Source organism: Malus domestica, chromosome 06, assembly GCF_042453785.1.
Source record: "Malus domestica chromosome 06, GDT2T_hap1".
Lineage (NCBI taxonomy): Eukaryota > Viridiplantae > Streptophyta > Magnoliopsida > Rosales > Rosaceae > Malus > Malus domestica.
Window position 1 is genome coordinate 33,961,850 of NC_091666.1, and position 17,235 is coordinate 33,979,084.

General features: G+C 36.9%; 2 protein-coding genes and 1 long non-coding RNA gene across 3 annotated transcripts; all 3 read left to right on the forward strand.

Moving 5' to 3' along the window:
- On the forward strand, window positions 1-790 carry LOC114825415 (uncharacterized). Its single transcript, XR_011582276.1, has 2 exons — window positions 1-271; window positions 535-790. It is a non-coding gene; the product is annotated as an uncharacterized lncRNA (long non-coding RNA).
- Window positions 791-3,018: 2,228 nt separating this feature from the next.
- On the forward strand, window positions 3,019-3,858 carry LOC139196950 (uncharacterized). Its single transcript, XM_070823314.1, has one exon. It carries the CDS (start codon window positions 3,019-3,021, stop codon window positions 3,856-3,858), a length of 840 nt encoding a protein of 279 aa, XP_070679415.1.
- Window positions 3,859-4,025: 167 nt separating this feature from the next.
- LOC103444619 (uncharacterized) lies at window positions 4,026-6,695 on the forward strand. The gene has a single exon (XM_008383575.3). It carries the CDS (start codon window positions 4,026-4,028, stop codon window positions 6,693-6,695), a length of 2,670 nt encoding a protein of 889 aa, XP_008381797.3.
- The last annotated feature ends 10,540 nt before the right edge of the window (window positions 6,696-17,235 follow it).

Here is a 17,235-nt window from a genome sequence, read left to right on the forward strand (position 1 = left end):
TTGAACCATTGCATGATGGTGTGAGTTCGAACCCGTTAAATTATGCATTGACTCGACCTAATCCAAATTAATTAACATCATTTTAAATTTATAATAGGTAGATATAAATATATTGATCGTAACGATCAGAGAATTAAGATCACAGACTCCACAATTAAAAGAAAAAGTTTATATAAGATGACTGGTCTATCTTCCTTTCTCCGCTTTTTCACTATACTCATATTCATTGCATCCATGTTGGCCGTTAATCAATGTCATCAAGTTCCTGCAGGTTTGTACCGTACATGGTGTTGTTTTTAATTCCTAATTTTGTTTGACATCTTGATTGAGGATAGTTCTATTGAGTGATTGAATCTTTTTCTCTTTCATTCTGTAATGGTGGCCTCTTTATTCTTTGATTGCGGTTTGAAAGTCCCGACAAAGAGTTTTTTTTCTTTCAAAAGTTCACTTTTTTTTATGGTGTATCCTTTTATCGACATCTTATCAATATCGTAGCTTTTCATAAAAAAGAATATCAACGTTTTTTGGCTACAGATTGGGGGCTATATCATGTGTTTTTGGCTACAGATTTGAAGCACAGAAAATTAGGCCGCAAAACGAATCCGAGTCCCCCCCCTCCTCCAGCAAGAAACCAGATGCACCATCAATTCCCACCTGAGCGGGATCCGCCCCTAACTCCTCCACCTGCACTCTGATTGATTTAATTTTCTCAAACGCCATCTTTTTAGTGGACCTTGAAGGAAAACTCTCAATTATAATCTTGCACAAAAAGTTTGTTGACTCCCTTTAATATTTTGTCCAATTATATATGTGATATGCAGAATCAGCAACCCTTCTCGTATCTGGGATCGTCACTGGAATCCCACCATTCCCGAAAAAACGAATTGCATTTTTCAAAACAAAGCAAGCTATTTTACTAAAAGCAAAAAGCCTGGCTTTCAAGGATTTTGCCGGTGAGTGGCAAAGTATGCGAGTTTGAGACCTCGTGCATAGCAGCAAAAAATGGAGAAACGTTGAAAAGAATCCGCATCATCATCGTTGCAATTCTGAACCTGCCCCCGCAACCGACGATCACCAACTCTTGAACCATCGACAGCAACCATCCCTTGTTCCAAATTTCCAAGATTGTTTCTCTGCTAAAGGATGCCTTGTACCTGTTCGACGAATTGCCCCAGTCAATCTGAAAGCTCTTTTCGGTACTAGCACCTCCTCCTGCCGGAAGCTTGATCTGCCTCTGGTTGCTTGGCTGTGGTGCCTTGTACCTGCTCGACGAATTGCTCCAGAGAATCTGCGTTTTTTTTTTTTTTTTTTTTTTTTTTTTTTTTTTCAGGGTGCCCAAGGTGATTCTGCGTTCAACCGCCCAAGGATATTCGGCGTTCAACCTTACTTTATGGTGTTGACAACTCTAAACTGAATTATCATGGGCACAAATATCGTCTGTCCATGGGGTTTTCTTGCAGAGACGGTTATGCCGACAACTAATATGCCCCCCGTTCAACCAACTCTGAAGGCAAGGACTTTTGCTTCTGTCGTTTCCATCCCAATTGAAGACGTCCATCTCAGCCAACTTCCAACTCCGGTTGTGCGTGGGGACAAAACATATGTCAAAATTAGCGAGGATCTATACCAAGAACAGTTGAAGTTGTTTCAAAATAACCTCCTTGGGCGTTTGCTCCTAAAAAATGGTTCTACGCCAATGAAGACCGGTGCTCTAAAATCTTGCTTAGAAGATGCATGGCGCCCTACTGCACCATGGAACCTGGTTCCTATAGGTAAAGGTTATTTTGATATCCATTTCAATAAGGAAGATGATATACGACGGGCATGGGGTGGCGGTACGTGTACTCTTGCTACTGGTTTATTCAGGTTATCAAAATGGACGCCAGATTTTAAACCAGGTGATGTTCTCCCTCAAACTCATGCTCAGGTATGGATCAAAATTTTTGGTTTGAGTCAGGAATATTGGCATCCTAGACACTTGATGGAAATTGCGAGAGGGGTCGGCACTCCCTTGCAACTAGATTCAGCTACAAGGGAAAGGCAATATGGTTATTATGCACGCATATTAGTTGATGTCAATCTTGCAGATGATTTACCTACATCTCTTATGGTTGAAAGAGAAAGTCATGGCTTCCCGGTTGAGGTGGTTTATGAAAATTTACCGCCCAAATGTAGTCACTGTGGTTTGATAGGGCACTTGGCTAATAGCTGCAGACAACTTAAACAGATGTCGAGAGGTCGTTCTCGTAGCCGGACGCGAAAGGGTGGTAACATGGGGGACAACAAAACCGGAGATCACTCTCGCAGCCAACTGCACATGGAATATCGTCCCATAAAAGATACAACAATACCGGTTAATGTCTTTTGTGGGTCACATGCTTCTGAACCTGAACCTCTTCAACAGGTTGATCAATTGTTGCCTGCAGGTATTAAGGCAGCGGATGATGGTAATGCTGAGCCCATTCTTCAGTCTCCTCTTGGAATAACGCCAGCTGTTTCTGGTAATGTCATACCAGAGACTGACACCGCTGATACGCATATTAGTATTCAATCCCCTGGGATTTCGCATATTAGCAATTCTATGACCGGATCGCTGTCTCCAGATGGATCACATCCTCTGAATGGTCTTTCTTATGGTCAGCATTTGGGCAACACCATTGTCCCAAACAATCTTGGCCCACATGATCTCTGTGACGACTCTAGCTCTCCTCCTGGCTTTGAGCAGGTCGAGACGGTAGCTCATAATAGTCAGCAGTTGGGCAACACAGATGTCCCAAATAATTTTGGCATGCAGGATCCTCATGACAACCATAGCATTCCCCCTGGTTTTGAACATGTTGCGACATTAGCTAAAGATGTCTTCGATATTGTCAATCACATTGAAGGCTGTGATATGGATGGTTTTACTCCTGTGTTATCTAATAGTCAACGGAAAAAACAAAAGCAGCTTGCCAATCTTAATCAACCCTCTGATAAACCATATCCAAGTAGGGTCCGAGGAATACCAGCTCGTTATAAATGAAGGTTCTCTTCTGGAATATCCGTGGCATTGGTAACGATGACTCTCGGACGGAGCTCTCTAACATCTGTCGGTTGCATCACCCGGATTTGGTTTGCATTGCAGAGCCTATGGTGACTTTTAATTCTATTTCAGCTGCTTATTGGGATTCTTTAAATCTATCTGCTCTTACTTTTAATTCTAGAGGAACTCTTGCTCCCAACCTTTGGTTACTAACATCTTCAGCTTGTGCAGACCCTTTAGTTATCTCTATCTCGGATCAACAGGTTACGGTTCGCTGTACTTTTGACCATATCCCGAGCCAGTTCACATTTGTTTATGCAAGCACTTCACCTATCAAAAGAAGAGACTTGTGGGCTGATTTTATCTCTCTGCGCCCACAAACACATGTTCCATGGATGGCTATTGGTGATTTCAATGCTATCCTGGGCGCCCACGAGCAGATGGGAGGAGGCAGACCGTCCCAAGCTTCATGCGCTCAGTTTAGGAATATGTCTGACACTTGTAACTTTACCCACTTGAACACATCTGGGGCAGCCTTTACATGGTCTAATGGCTGGAGGTCACGTGGTCGCACTGAAAGAAGGTTAGATCGCTCCTTGTGTGATATTAGTTGGTTTGATTCTTGGCCCCACTCTAACTGCATAGCATTGCCAAAGGTAGTCTCAGATCACAACCCCCTTATCTTCTCTGGTTCTAGAGTTTTGAGCAATGGTCATCGTCCTTTCCGTTTTCAATCAATGTGGGTTCAACATCCATCTTTTCGAGAAACTGTAACTCATTGCTGGAGAAATACAGTTGTCTATGGTTGTCCTATTTTATCATTCTGCAAAAATTGAAAGCTCTAAAAACCTGCTTGCGCCAATGGAATTTTTCGGTCTTTGGTGACGTCCATAATAGAGTGGCTAATGCTCGGCATAATCTTTCTATGATTCAACAAAGAATTTCAACTGAGGGTATAAATAATGATCTTTTCGAGGAGGAGATTGTCGCCAAGACTACAGTAATGGAGTCTCTCCAAATGCAGGAGGCTTTTTGGAAAGATAGAGCTCGTGTTAAGTGGTTAACTAAAGGGGATAGAAATTCTTCTTTCTTTCATGCCTATGCTCGTATTAAATCATCCAGCTCTCATATCAGTTGTATTCTTGATGGAAACAATCTTCTTACTGACCCGCTGGCAATTGAGAACCATATTGTTAATTTCTATCAGACTTTGTTCGGCTCTTCTTTCACCCCTTCAGGTATTGATGTGGTTTGTGAAGTCATCCAGCCGATGGTCACAGACTCTGAAAATGATCTCTTATCTGCCTTACCTACTGATGAGGAAATTAAGGAGGCAGTTTTCTCCTTAAGTGCTTCCAGTGCGCCAGGGCCAGATGGTTTTCCAGGTTTTTTCTATCACCATTGTTGGGATATTGTCAGCTTTGACGTTATTCAATTTGTGAAGCAATTCTTTCAATCAAATTGGTTATACCCCAATGCCAATAGTAATTTCTTAGTTTTGATTCCGAAGGTGGAAGACGCTATTTCCATGACTCATTTTAGACCTATTGCTTTGGCAAACTTTCTCTTTAAGATTATTCCCAAAATTTTGGCAGTTCGTCTTTCTCATGTTGTTCAACGCATTATTTCCCCGCATCAAGCTGCTTTTATACCTGGCCGTCGTATCACAGATTGTATTGGCCTTGTTTCAGAATGTTTCAATGTGCTTGACAAAAAAACTCGTGGTGGCAATATGGGAGTCAAAATTGATATAGCTAAGGCTTTTGATACTCTAGATTGGTCATTTCTTTTGCGGGTGCTTACTAACTTTGGGTTCTCCACTTGTTTTATAGACTGGGTTTCTACCATCTTAAGATCTGCTAAATTGTCCATCCTAATCAATGGTTCCCCGCATGGTTTTTTCTCTTGTTCCCGAGGAGTGCGCCAAGGGGATCCTCTCTCTCCGTTACTTTTCTGTCTAGCTGAGGAGGCGTTATCAAGGGGCCTGAGTCGTCTTCAACTTGATGGGCTTACTAAGCCAACTTTTGCTCCAAAAGGTTGTATCTCTCCTTCTCACGTTCTCTATGCAGATGACTTATTCATTTTCTGTAGAAGTGATGGTGTCACTCTGCGTAATTTGCAAGGTTTCTTCGATAGATATTGTAGAGCCTCTGGTCAATTTATCAATAAGGCAAAAAGTACTTTCTACTTGGGCTCTACCTCAAGGCATCGCAAAGCTGTGGTTGAGAGTTACTTGGGTTTCAAAGAAGGCAAAGCACCTTTTGTCTACTTAGGAGTTCCAATCTTCTGTGGCAAGCCTAAAAGGAGTTATCTTCAAGCCTTGGCAGATAAAGCTAAAGCTAAGTTAACTGGTTGGAAGGGGAAGCTTTTATCTATGGCAGGAAGAGTTCAACTCACTCAATCAGTTTTTCAAAGTATGCTCTTGCATAGCTTCTCTGTTTATAAGTGGCCTTCTTCCTTGCTAAGGCCTCTTTCAAGATGTGCTCGCAATTTTATATGGTCTGGTGACGTAACCTCCAAGAAGTCTGTTACCGTTTCTTGGCGTCAGATATGTGCTCCAAAGAATGAAGGTGGTTTGGGGTTGCGTGATCTTGGCTCTCTTAACACTACTGCTCTCTTAAAGCTTGGATGGCTTATTATTACTACTGATTCCCCTTGGAGTATTTATCTTCGGGAACGTTTCAAGCTTCATGGTCGCCTATATTCTTGTAGTTATAAGCGATCTTCTATATGGCCTGGTATTAAATCCATTCTTCATATCTTGTTTCAGAATTGTCGTTGGGTGATTGGAAATGGTTCTACTACTTCCCTTTGGGTTGATAAATGGCTGGATAAGCCTATTGTGGACGTCGTTGGTGCAACAGAGATTGCTCCTTCTTTATCTCGTACTAAGGTCTCAAATATTATTCGTATGGGAAAATGGGTTATTCCTTCTATTTTTTCTTCTACTTTCCCAGACCTAACTAAAGAGATTTTAGAAATGCCTCTTCCAATTGATGAGGATAAGGACGTTTTAATTTGGGAAGTCTCTACTTCTGGTGTTTTTTCGTTCTCCGATGGCTATGAAATTGTTCGTCATCGATTTCCTGTTAAGAGTTGGGCTTCCATTATCTGGCGTCCTTTCATCCCACCTCGTTACTCTATTTTAGTTTGGAAGATTCTCTTCAACAAGCTCCCAACGGAGGATCAACTTCAGCGCCGAGGCATCCCGCTGGCTCCAATATGCCAACTATGTCACAAGAATTCTGAATCTATTGACCACTTATTTTCTAGCTGTGAATTTGCACAATGTGCTTGGCGTTGGCTAGCTACCCAATTTGGCACTACTATACCACCTACGGGCTCCATCTCTGATCTATGGCTTGTTTTTCTGTCAAAGCAGTTTTCTCCACATCTTTGCAATGTCTGGATAGCTTCAGGGTTTTTCTTACTAATGGCTATTTGGAAGATGCGTAATAAAATGAAGTTTGAAGGCAAACCTCCCTCCCTCTCTCGTCTCTGCCGCTCCACCTCGGCCTGGATTAGGCAGGTTGGAGCTCTCACCCCTGGCCATGTACGAGGCATTTTGGATAGGCAACTTTTAGTTTCTCTTGGAATATCGCCTAACTCCTGTAAAGCTCCTTCTATTGTCCCTGTTCTTTGGCTCCCCCTCCTTTTTCTTGGGTTAAAGTGAATACTGATGGCCTTGCTAAAGGTAATCCGGGTCCTGCGGCCTGTGGCGGGGTTTTTCGTGACTCTACAGGTTATTTTCTTGGTGGTTTCTCCCTAAGCTTGGGCCATCGTACTTCTTTCTATGCGGAGCTCCATGCTGTCATCCTTGCTATCGAATTGGCCCACGCGCGGGGCTGGAAAAATTTATGGCTTGAAAGCGACTCTTCTAGTGTAATATCATGTTTTGCTTCTGGATCTTTCTCTCCCCCTTGGTCTCTCCAGACACGCTGGAACAATTGTACTCTCCATTTGCAGAACATGGTCTTTCGTTGCTCTCATATTTTTCGAGAAGGGAATGTTGTTGCTGACAAATTAGCCAATTTAGGGCTTCTATCATCTTCTCTTGTTTGGCATTCCACCCCCCCTATAGAGATCCTTCCTCCTCTGCACTCAGATTTCTTGGGCATGCCAACCTACAGGTTTGTCTCCTCTTCTTGATGTGTGTTCTCCTTTCTTTTCCTAACATTTTCGGATTCCCTTTTGTTTTGCAGCTTGCCTTGCAGGTTTTACCTTTTAGGTTTATAGAGGGGTTTGGGCTTATGTCCGCCCAGTCTTTTCCTTGTATTTTTCTTTTCTAAGAGGGGTACGGTCTATGTCCCCCCCTCTTTTGTATTTTATAGAGGGGTTTGGGCTTATGTCCGCCCAGTCTTTTCCTTGTACTTTCTTTTCCAAGAGGGGTACGGTCTATGTCCCCCCCTCTTTTGTATTTCCTTTCTCAAAAGGGGTAAGGTGCATGTCCCCCCCTTTTTTGTATTTCTTTTCTCTTGTTCTATGAGGGGTTAGGTTTATGTCCCCCCCTGTCTAGGTGTATCTTCTTTTTTCTTATCAATAAATTTCCCTCGTACCGCCGAGGTTCTCAAAAAAAAAAAAAAAAAAAAAAAAAAAAAAAAAAGCAAAGTTTAAGTAGTCCCCGTATTTTGGATTCGTATAACTAATTTGTTTGTAGTTTGTAGTTGGATTTGTATATGTGTATTTAGGAATCGTATATATGCATTTGGATCGCGTCTGAAAAGCAATTTTTGAGGAAATATTTCTCCGGAGTGAGGTTGACTTGGGAGACACCGGAGTGAGAAAAAAATAATCAAAAGTGTGTTTGCAGTTTGCAGATTAAAAGAGAGAGCAACCACAAACAAACATAAAATTACATTGTTTGGATTGACAAATGAGTGTTGAAGTATGGAAAGAATCTAGACTTATAGTCATGTACACAATATGACTCGTTTTGTTGTGTTTTTAAAATGACTGAAAGCGTTTTTAGAGAAAATATTTTTTGGTTCCAAAAGCACTTAAAGTGCTTTCTGCAAGAAGTACTAATTATGTGTTTCTTCCAGGAAGCACTTTAAGTGTTTTTTTCAAAATTTACTTGCATTTTTACTAAGGATTGGTTCCAAAAACATATTCACCAAAAGCGTTTTCAATCATTTTAAAAGCACATCTAAACGAATTGATTAGGAATTTAACGAATAACGGTTGATTTGGATGTGCACCGAAGAACTTAATAAGGAATTGAAATTTAACGAATAAATTGGAGCCAGTTAAATGTCAAAGTAATCTATAGATCTCATACCAAAGTTGAAAATTAAACTCCGTACTCATATCATGTGTACGAGAAAAACTTGTATGGGGCTTGACTTGGCACTGGACTTCGCTAATTGGTTCTACAATTCACTCAAAACTTACCACATAGCAAGTCTTAAATATAATCTTTTATCATTTTTGTATATTTAAAATTCTCATAATTATTTTTACTAATTAATAAATTATATATATCAATCTAATGTTTCCTTTTTTTATTCTTCTTTCCCTTTTTATTCTTCTTTCTCCCTTTTTGTTTCTTCTCAAATTTCCCTCTACTTTGTTTTTTGTCCTTCTCTCTCCCCCAGTTGTGATTCTTGCTTTTTATGAAATTCTGCACTTTTTTCTTCACAAAATTTCTTTGCTTTCCCTCCCCCTACTCCTTTCTATAAATACAAAAGTGCACACTCCAAATTATCGAGTTAATTTTTTCATAACCTATTTGTTATCTTTCACTTTGTTTTGATCATAGTAGCTTTCTATTTTCAAGAAAGTACATCTCTACCAAATATTCTTAGTTGCTTTCCATGATAAAATTGGAGTGGGTGCAAATTTTTTAATTTTTTTAAGGAAAGCAAGAAACAAAACTGGAAGAGAAAGAAGTGGGAGAGAGTAGTGAAGACCTACGGCAAAACAAAGTGGAGGGGAATTTGGGAAGAGAAAAAAATAGGGGGAAAGAAGAAAAAAGGGAGGAAGAACACTTGCCTACACACTTTGTGTCTATGAACACATTTTATTAGAAAACGAGAAGGAGAGAGGGAGAGAAAGAACGTGGGGGGAGTGGGAGGTTTTTTATTTTTTATTTTTTATAATATTGAAGGTATTTTAAGATCACATGTAGGTGAGGCTTCAATAAAAAACAGTAAAATTTGGACTTATGAAATTACATTATTGCCCATCATTTTTTTGTGTGATAGAAGACTAATTTGTCTTTTCACCCTCTTTTGGTTGACAAAGAGTGTTTCATTAATTAGTAGAGATTATTAGAAGAAAAAATAATTATGAAAATTTTAAATATAAAAGATTATATTTAAAATTAGCCACATGGTGAGTTTTGAGTGGATTGTAAGCGAAGTCCAGTGGCAAGTTAAGCCCCACATAAGTTTTTTTCCATGAGTATAGATACATCATTCTAAGAAAAAGGTCGTCTACGCTTATTTTGTGCAAAAGTTTATTAGAATCAAGTTTATTTATTATCTAGTAATGTTAGTTTCTGTAACTAAACATAAGGTTAATTGGAGCGGATGTTCTCCTTTATGCATGGTGAGGTGAGCAAATCTTTTACCTCATAGTTTAGATTAATTAATTAGTTTAAAATAAAATATTACTTGCATAAACCTGAAAACATACGGTCGAATTTGACACCGGTGAGGTGAGCAAGTTCAATGGTAGAAAGAGATCCGAAGAGAAAAATAACACAAACATCTATGTGAACTAACCGTAAGCCTATAGAAGATCAATAGATTCTATCCAAATCAAGTGCATGGAAAGAAAAATATAAGGGAGAAGAAAATTTCTAATCTTGATTAAGATATACATCTAGCTAGGAACTATTCTAGAGAATAAGAGCTAATAAAAAAGGTTTTTAAGTTCCTACGATCAACATTGGGGACTTGTGGAATCATCAACGGGATGATGGTATCTGTTGAAAAACCACATAGAGTCTGCTTTTACTGCAGCTCCATCATCGTTCCTGTGCCAGCTATAGTAGGCATGGGTTCGGTTCTTGATGTCGAATATGGCATGACCAAAACTGGCCTCTCTATAAGCTGAGTAATCTGGCTGTGGCTCTCTCATACTGTACAATAATAGAAAAAATTTCATAGATTAAATATGCAATTGTATGCTAGCCAAGTAGGAAGGAAGCCATTAATTGAATTTTAAAGAGATTATAATGCATGCCTACTTGGTTGCTAAGCCGTCAATGTTTCCTCCATCACCAATTGTAATATAGACAGGTGCTGATTGATCTTTCACCGGAGAGCACTTACCATTTTCAATGTTGTTTGCAATATTTGATACACGCTCCTGAATTACACATGCTTTACTTGTAGAGAAGAAATTAAATACAGTTGGCTTTTATTGAAAAACAAAACTGTTCGATAGAAGGGATCCATCTGTTGAACAGAATGTCCTGTTTTATATGATAGTTGTAAGGCTATTGTACCATGGGGAATGCACTAAAACAATCAGCCATGGTGTCTCTGTTAGCCTTATAAGGTTATACAATTAAAACACAAAAGAATGAGTGACTGACCTGATTCCAATGGCGGCCATGAAAGTCAAACACGAAAACAAGCAGGGCACGGCAACACCAAGATCTTCTATAAACTCCTAGCCGAATACAACTTCTCTATGAGAAGCATTATGTTGTGTGTTCTAGGGCTTATAGGGACCGGTGTTATATATATATATATAGGCTAAAAGTTAGGGTTTCCATCCATAAAGGAAACCTAAACTTACTTTATTAGCCTCCAAGTCAAGTATCATAATCATATTCAATTAAGGATTTCATAAATCCTATTTCCAATATAAGACACCTTATATAGGATTGATATCTTTTAAGAGATCAAATCACAATTAACATTATTCTCTAATATTACAATCCTATTACATGTAGTAGACCATTTAAAGGTTGATTTATATTGGATAAATCCAACATTCTCCCACTTGGTCTACAAAATGTAATATTCACGTTTATACTTGAGATTGGAGACTACTGTCACTTTAGTGGCCATGTAACAGTGATTACATCTCGTCTTTAATGCAATTTTTGTCAAATGCATTTCTTAACATGGAACTAACAAGGTTGTAGGGTTGACACAACCCAAAACCTTCATAATCACACATGCTAAGATCCCCATTCATATGAAACATAAATTATGATCAAGAGATGAAACTTTAAAAGTAAATTACCTTTAAATTAACCAAAATGTCTTACTTTGTATCATCTCAGGTCCACCTTATTGTAACACACAAGTTACACTTTATGCTTCTTCGAAGCCTTAAATCTGCCAATGCAGATATCCTTCATCTAATGAAACCACCATAACTTGCAGGTGTGAATACATCTCCAAAACAATCATGCATCACTTTCATTAGACCAATAACAAGACAAACAATGTTTGTAGCCAATGGACACCACTGAAAATACCAAAATAGGCACATGTCCAAGTAAAATATCCCAAAAACTTCATAAAACAAATTAATTCAACACTTGTGAGCAAGATGAATTAATATGTTTTTCTGACACTGATCTATGCACCATACCAGTTACTTTTATAGTGATTTCTAACACCTACGGGCAAGATTGAAACCCTCACAACTGAGGTAGTGCAAAAACCATGCCATGCCATTTAATATGCAATTTGATAACAACTTGATATCTGATATATATTTCATCAGATAATTAACTAGCACACGAAAAATGTGACTTAATGAATCCAACTGGAGATTAAAATGTATACATGGATTCTATACATACCTTATAGGTCATCTGCAAATGTAAGGCATTACTAACACGAAACTCAAACTTTCACTGATCTGCAACATCCTTACTTAATTTGCAAATCAATACTTAAATCATATCCTTGAAAATATGACTTTGGGAATAGCCTTACTCAGTCAATGAATGCATATTACCTCAATGAAAGGTACAAATAAGCACGGAAGCATTCACCATTGTTACACAAAACATGCATCCAACAACCATCCTGTATGTATCAATAAGTCCACATTTATGCTAAGTCCTTATGAGCCTCAAAACAAATGATGAACCAAGAAATCCAAATGATTGCAAATAACAGAAAAACGTACGCATATACCAAGTATCCATTCGTGCAACTTAAACATATTATAGACATTCGAGTAACACAAATTCATGGAAGATAGAATAACGCTTTAATAGATTCATGCAAGTCCACTTAATGCTCAAAATTTTTAGAACAACTCCCACTAAGTTTTCAGGGTTTATACTTGCAAATAAGTTAATGAGTGTGAAGCCCAATTTTCGTTCACTAATTCTCCCACTTGGGCAAACACTCTTTCAAAGATGTACCTAAATAAAATTGCCTTATATATTAGACATCATAAAATAGATATTACAATCAACATAAAGTTGTCAAACAGAATTTTTAGCAACGAGTTACACTTACTTTAGAATTAATCATAATTAATTTATAAGCTTGATTGCTACCAAATTTATCATGATCAAAATAGACATACTAATCTTCATAAAATAAAAATATAGAGCCATTTTGGATCAAAATAGTAGTCTAAAGTCACGTCTCAAAAAAAAACCAACATAATCTGCCAGTAACTGTCTATACGAGCATGGATTACTAGTGAATTCACCATAATTAAAATATATGGTAGAAAATTACGAAAATTTGCAGACACATATTAGACATCTATATGTTGAACATATCCAAAATTCAGGTCATTTGGTGACCTTAGACGTGTCATTCACCCGATTTAAATCAAGACACGCAATCTGCCAGAAACAATTATGTGCATCTATCATGAATTTATGCATCCATAACAAATTCAATTTCATATCATTTCAATTTCGATGTCCAAAGAAAACTTTAGTAGTTAAATTTCATCCTCTAAACCAACATCATAATTCAAATTGAAAAGATTTACAAGCATAAGACTTAAACAATGCGTACCTTAGCAATCCTTGATTAACCTTCATGGGTCCAATACTTTGCATCAACAAGTCTCATGAAGAGATACAAAATACATCATGATGCAACCGATTTCCATGCCTTCAAACCACAACCTTTTATGGGGCTCATTGTGGAAATATTTGTCACCAATGGCATGGAACTTTATCCCAATAAACTTCATGAAACTAAATTAATTTACACATGTAGGCAAGAAAATTAACTAGTTTCTAGTACTAGATTTTATGTCACAAAAGTTCCTTCATGAAAAACTTCAACACCTGTAGGCAAGATGAAGGTTTTCACAACTTCTGTGAAATAAAACTCATACTATGCCATCTTAATTAAACTAAAAGAAGTAATCCACACTTGTAGGCAAGAATATTATCCCTTTTATTCTAATTAAGATGCAAAGTTGACCGAAGTAACTCAAAAACACAGTCTAATATCAACTAAGCCGTTGCGACGCTTAGTTGAAAGGGCATTGATCAAGTCTGCCCTGAAACGATACAAGAAGTCACATGGATTAATTAATTGTAAGTGACAAAATTATGATAACCTGATTCGAACTTCGAGTCTTGCCAACAAATGGCACTAATTCCTTCATGACTCCCTTTGACATTAAATTAATCTCAAGAAACCTGACAGTATACTTGAAAAAGATTAATCACATATAGAACAAGTTTTATTCCACCGCAAGAATGTCAATACTTATCATTACGGAGTCAATTGCTTGAAATAGAAATACTTTATGTAATGCAAAAGAACAATACATTCCTTTAATTTAAAAACTAAATTGCTCAAATGTTTTCTTAAGTCAAACGGGTTCCTTTTCTTTTGTACCTTTCTTTCCGTAGTACAAGGCTCCTAAAACATTAGCATCAAAATCGTGCATTAGCCTTGTAAATACCAAATTAAATAAAGGAACTACCAAAATTCTTTTCTTCCAAAAGAAACATCTCCAATACATACCATACATTAGCCTTGAATAATTTCTTTTCTTCTCCCCTTATGGCACATAAAATTTGAATGATCAAAACATTGTTTAAATTCTTTAGGCATGGGAAAAACTAATAAACTATATACAAGTTTGAAGACTTATGCTTATCAATTTAGTCACATGCTCTGAATGAAATACATACCTTATGCCTTCATATGTTCACCACTTCTTTATAAACATATTTATAATCACATGACCAACCACAATTCTCAAATAAATAGATAAAATACAAATGAGAATTGTCACATAATTGCTACAACCCTCATTTTATTTGTATATTGTTCTTGCTCTTGCCACCGGATGCTTTCTGCCATTCTCAGTCAATTCACAAGTTATGCATCAATTTCATAATTAACTAGTCATATACAATTGACTATACTGAGATATGAAAGCAAAATTGTATATATTCCTTACGTGTTAATATCACTATGACCATAAGCAACAAAAGTACTACATAACTATTGCTTATCTGCCAGATTATACATATATTTGTGTCTTGTATGGGATCATCTCAAGCTTAAAGCAATATATAACCACCCAATCCTTTTATAAAAACACGCCATATGTCCATTTTGCTACATGTTTGCAAATTTAAAATTTGATCCGTATTGATTACTTCCCACAACAACCAATAACATGGCAATCCAATTCAGTCTGTATATATGTCCCACACATTATCATATAAGACAACAAAAAATTGATTTGCACGAATTTATTTTACCCATGGAAATCAGAAGCAATAAGGATTTGGGGTGTTTTCCAAAACTTGTCCGTGAGGCATCTAAGGGGGTGCTTAGTGTCCCATTTGCGTCTGTTCACCCTAAAAACTACGGCCGGAGCTGATGAGGCCAGCCAATAGGTTCACTCATGTACTACTAACAAAATAGCCATGAACAAACAAGATATATATGCACATTTATATGTATGCTTCTGGGTATGCCTTAAAAATTCAACTTTTCCCAAACATACTAATTTCCACATATTTGGTTTATTTCGTCAAGGAGCCCCCATCTAAAACTTTAACATTTGGAGCAAAAATTACTTAACGATCTGCTGCTAGTTAAAAGAAACTGTAAAGCACTTGTTTAAACGAAGAGACCAAAAGGAAAGGTTATACCAGGATTTCATATGCCAATGTATATATATGAACCTTAACATCCATATGTTAATGCCTTCATGTCTTTTCCACTGTATGTTTTCATTCCATACATCAATTCCTTCATATGTCGGTATATATGAACCTCCCCATCGAACTTGCTGATGTACAGGGATCTCAAAAATTTCTCCAGTGCAAGGTTAGAATAAATGTAAATATGTACATATTCTTACACAACTTGAGAATACATCGACAGTACATACTAAAACATTCCAACCAAAATATTAGCATGAAAATAGAAGTAGAAAATTTGAAATATGCCACAGTCTTCAGTCTTAGTTAATTTAATTAACTGAGTAATCAAATTTTCTTTATCGTCATTTATCAGAACTATTGGTGGCAATAAAATTTGACTAATCAATTGATTTTTAAACCTACATGTACTTGCTTGATCAAACAATTGCTGCCACTTATGCAATTGTTTCATGTCATATTAGCATAGCAATTGTAGAGTATAATTCATGGCAAACATGATACCTTCGTTGTAGCCAACAATTCAGATAAATCGCAATACCCTAAATTTATAATTGCTCATTATATTTAGGATTTAACCAAATTAGTTCTAATCAAGGTTTTAAATATCGATATTTCGCCGATAATATCGTTTTTTTTAGAGGACAATATTTTCATACCTATCCACTTAATTATCGTCAATATATCGATATTTTCGTCGATATTATCGCGATAATATCGGAAAACGATATTTTCAGCATTTTAATGCATTATTTAGGCAACATATCCCGATATTATCAATAATATCGCGAGATCAAAACCCAAAAATACTTAAAAAATGCTGAGAAGTCTCAACAGATAACTACACTTGATCTTAGCCAAAAGGGCCGAGCAAGGCTTGCTTTTCTCAGCTTGGGAGTGTGGCTTTTATAGGCCTGTTTGCTTGCTCACTGCCCTCGCGTGGGCGATGTGGGATTCTAGCGATTACAGAAACCAAAACATTTTGCCGCGAGGGCTGGTACATGTGAACTTGTGACTCCAACTAGGTAAGAGCCAGATCTAATTTAGGGCCTTCTATCCTATATTTGTGGACAACGATCAAATGCTAAAGATTAAACAAACATAATATGTTCTACTGCTTAGCAAAAAAAGCTACAAACCATTTGCTTATTAACAAAAAAAGTCCTTGCACTAGATATACTTTCAAATTACGTTGAGTAGCAACTTGATATATATATTCGGACGAATTATAAAACAATTGACACACTCCTGGCTTCCAAAATTCAATTCTTTTACTTTATATAAACTTGAAAAAACATAATCGGCATCCAAATTAAAGTTTAGTCTTATTCAACGTATTGATTTTCAATCGTTAATTGATATACTATAATTTGGAACTTCAACGCCTAGACGCATGCTTATGTGTAAGAAATTTAAAGTGTCAAATTCGGCACATTATTCTTTATCATTTTATTCACTTCCTTTTTTTTTTTTTTAATATCCTAAATAAAACCTCCCAATATTGTACCAATTAATTATATATAAATGATTATGGTGTGTTTAAACTTCTTTCATTAATTACTACATATTTTCTACACTCACAATGTTTGCCAGCTCGCTATATAATCAACTTAAATCAGTTAAATCCATCATGCAATGCATTTCCTTCCAATTTTTTGTGATAAACTAATAGATAATTGACTAAATAAACATCCTGTAAAGTTTCAATAAAAATTTCCAAGTTTTTCTTACAATTTCCGTGGTTTTTATTCAATTTTTATTGATATCGATATTATCCCGATATTTCTATCAATATTTCTGTGTTTTTGGACTACCGATATTTCCGATATCATCGATATTTTATACCTTGGTTCTAATATGACCTGATCAAACATATACGTCATAAAATTGATAAAATTAGTTCTTATTCAAATACACCAATTGCCCATTCGGATATACATGCTGCCAAAATTTATAAGAATTGGATCCATATTCGTGACATGCTTAACTAAAACATGGTATTTAATGTACCTACATGCTCGACAATAATCAGCACATCACTTATGCTAATATATCTTAATCTTATAACCAATTTAAGCTTTCAAGGATCCAATTAAATATATACACCAACCAAAGTACAATATCATAGGCC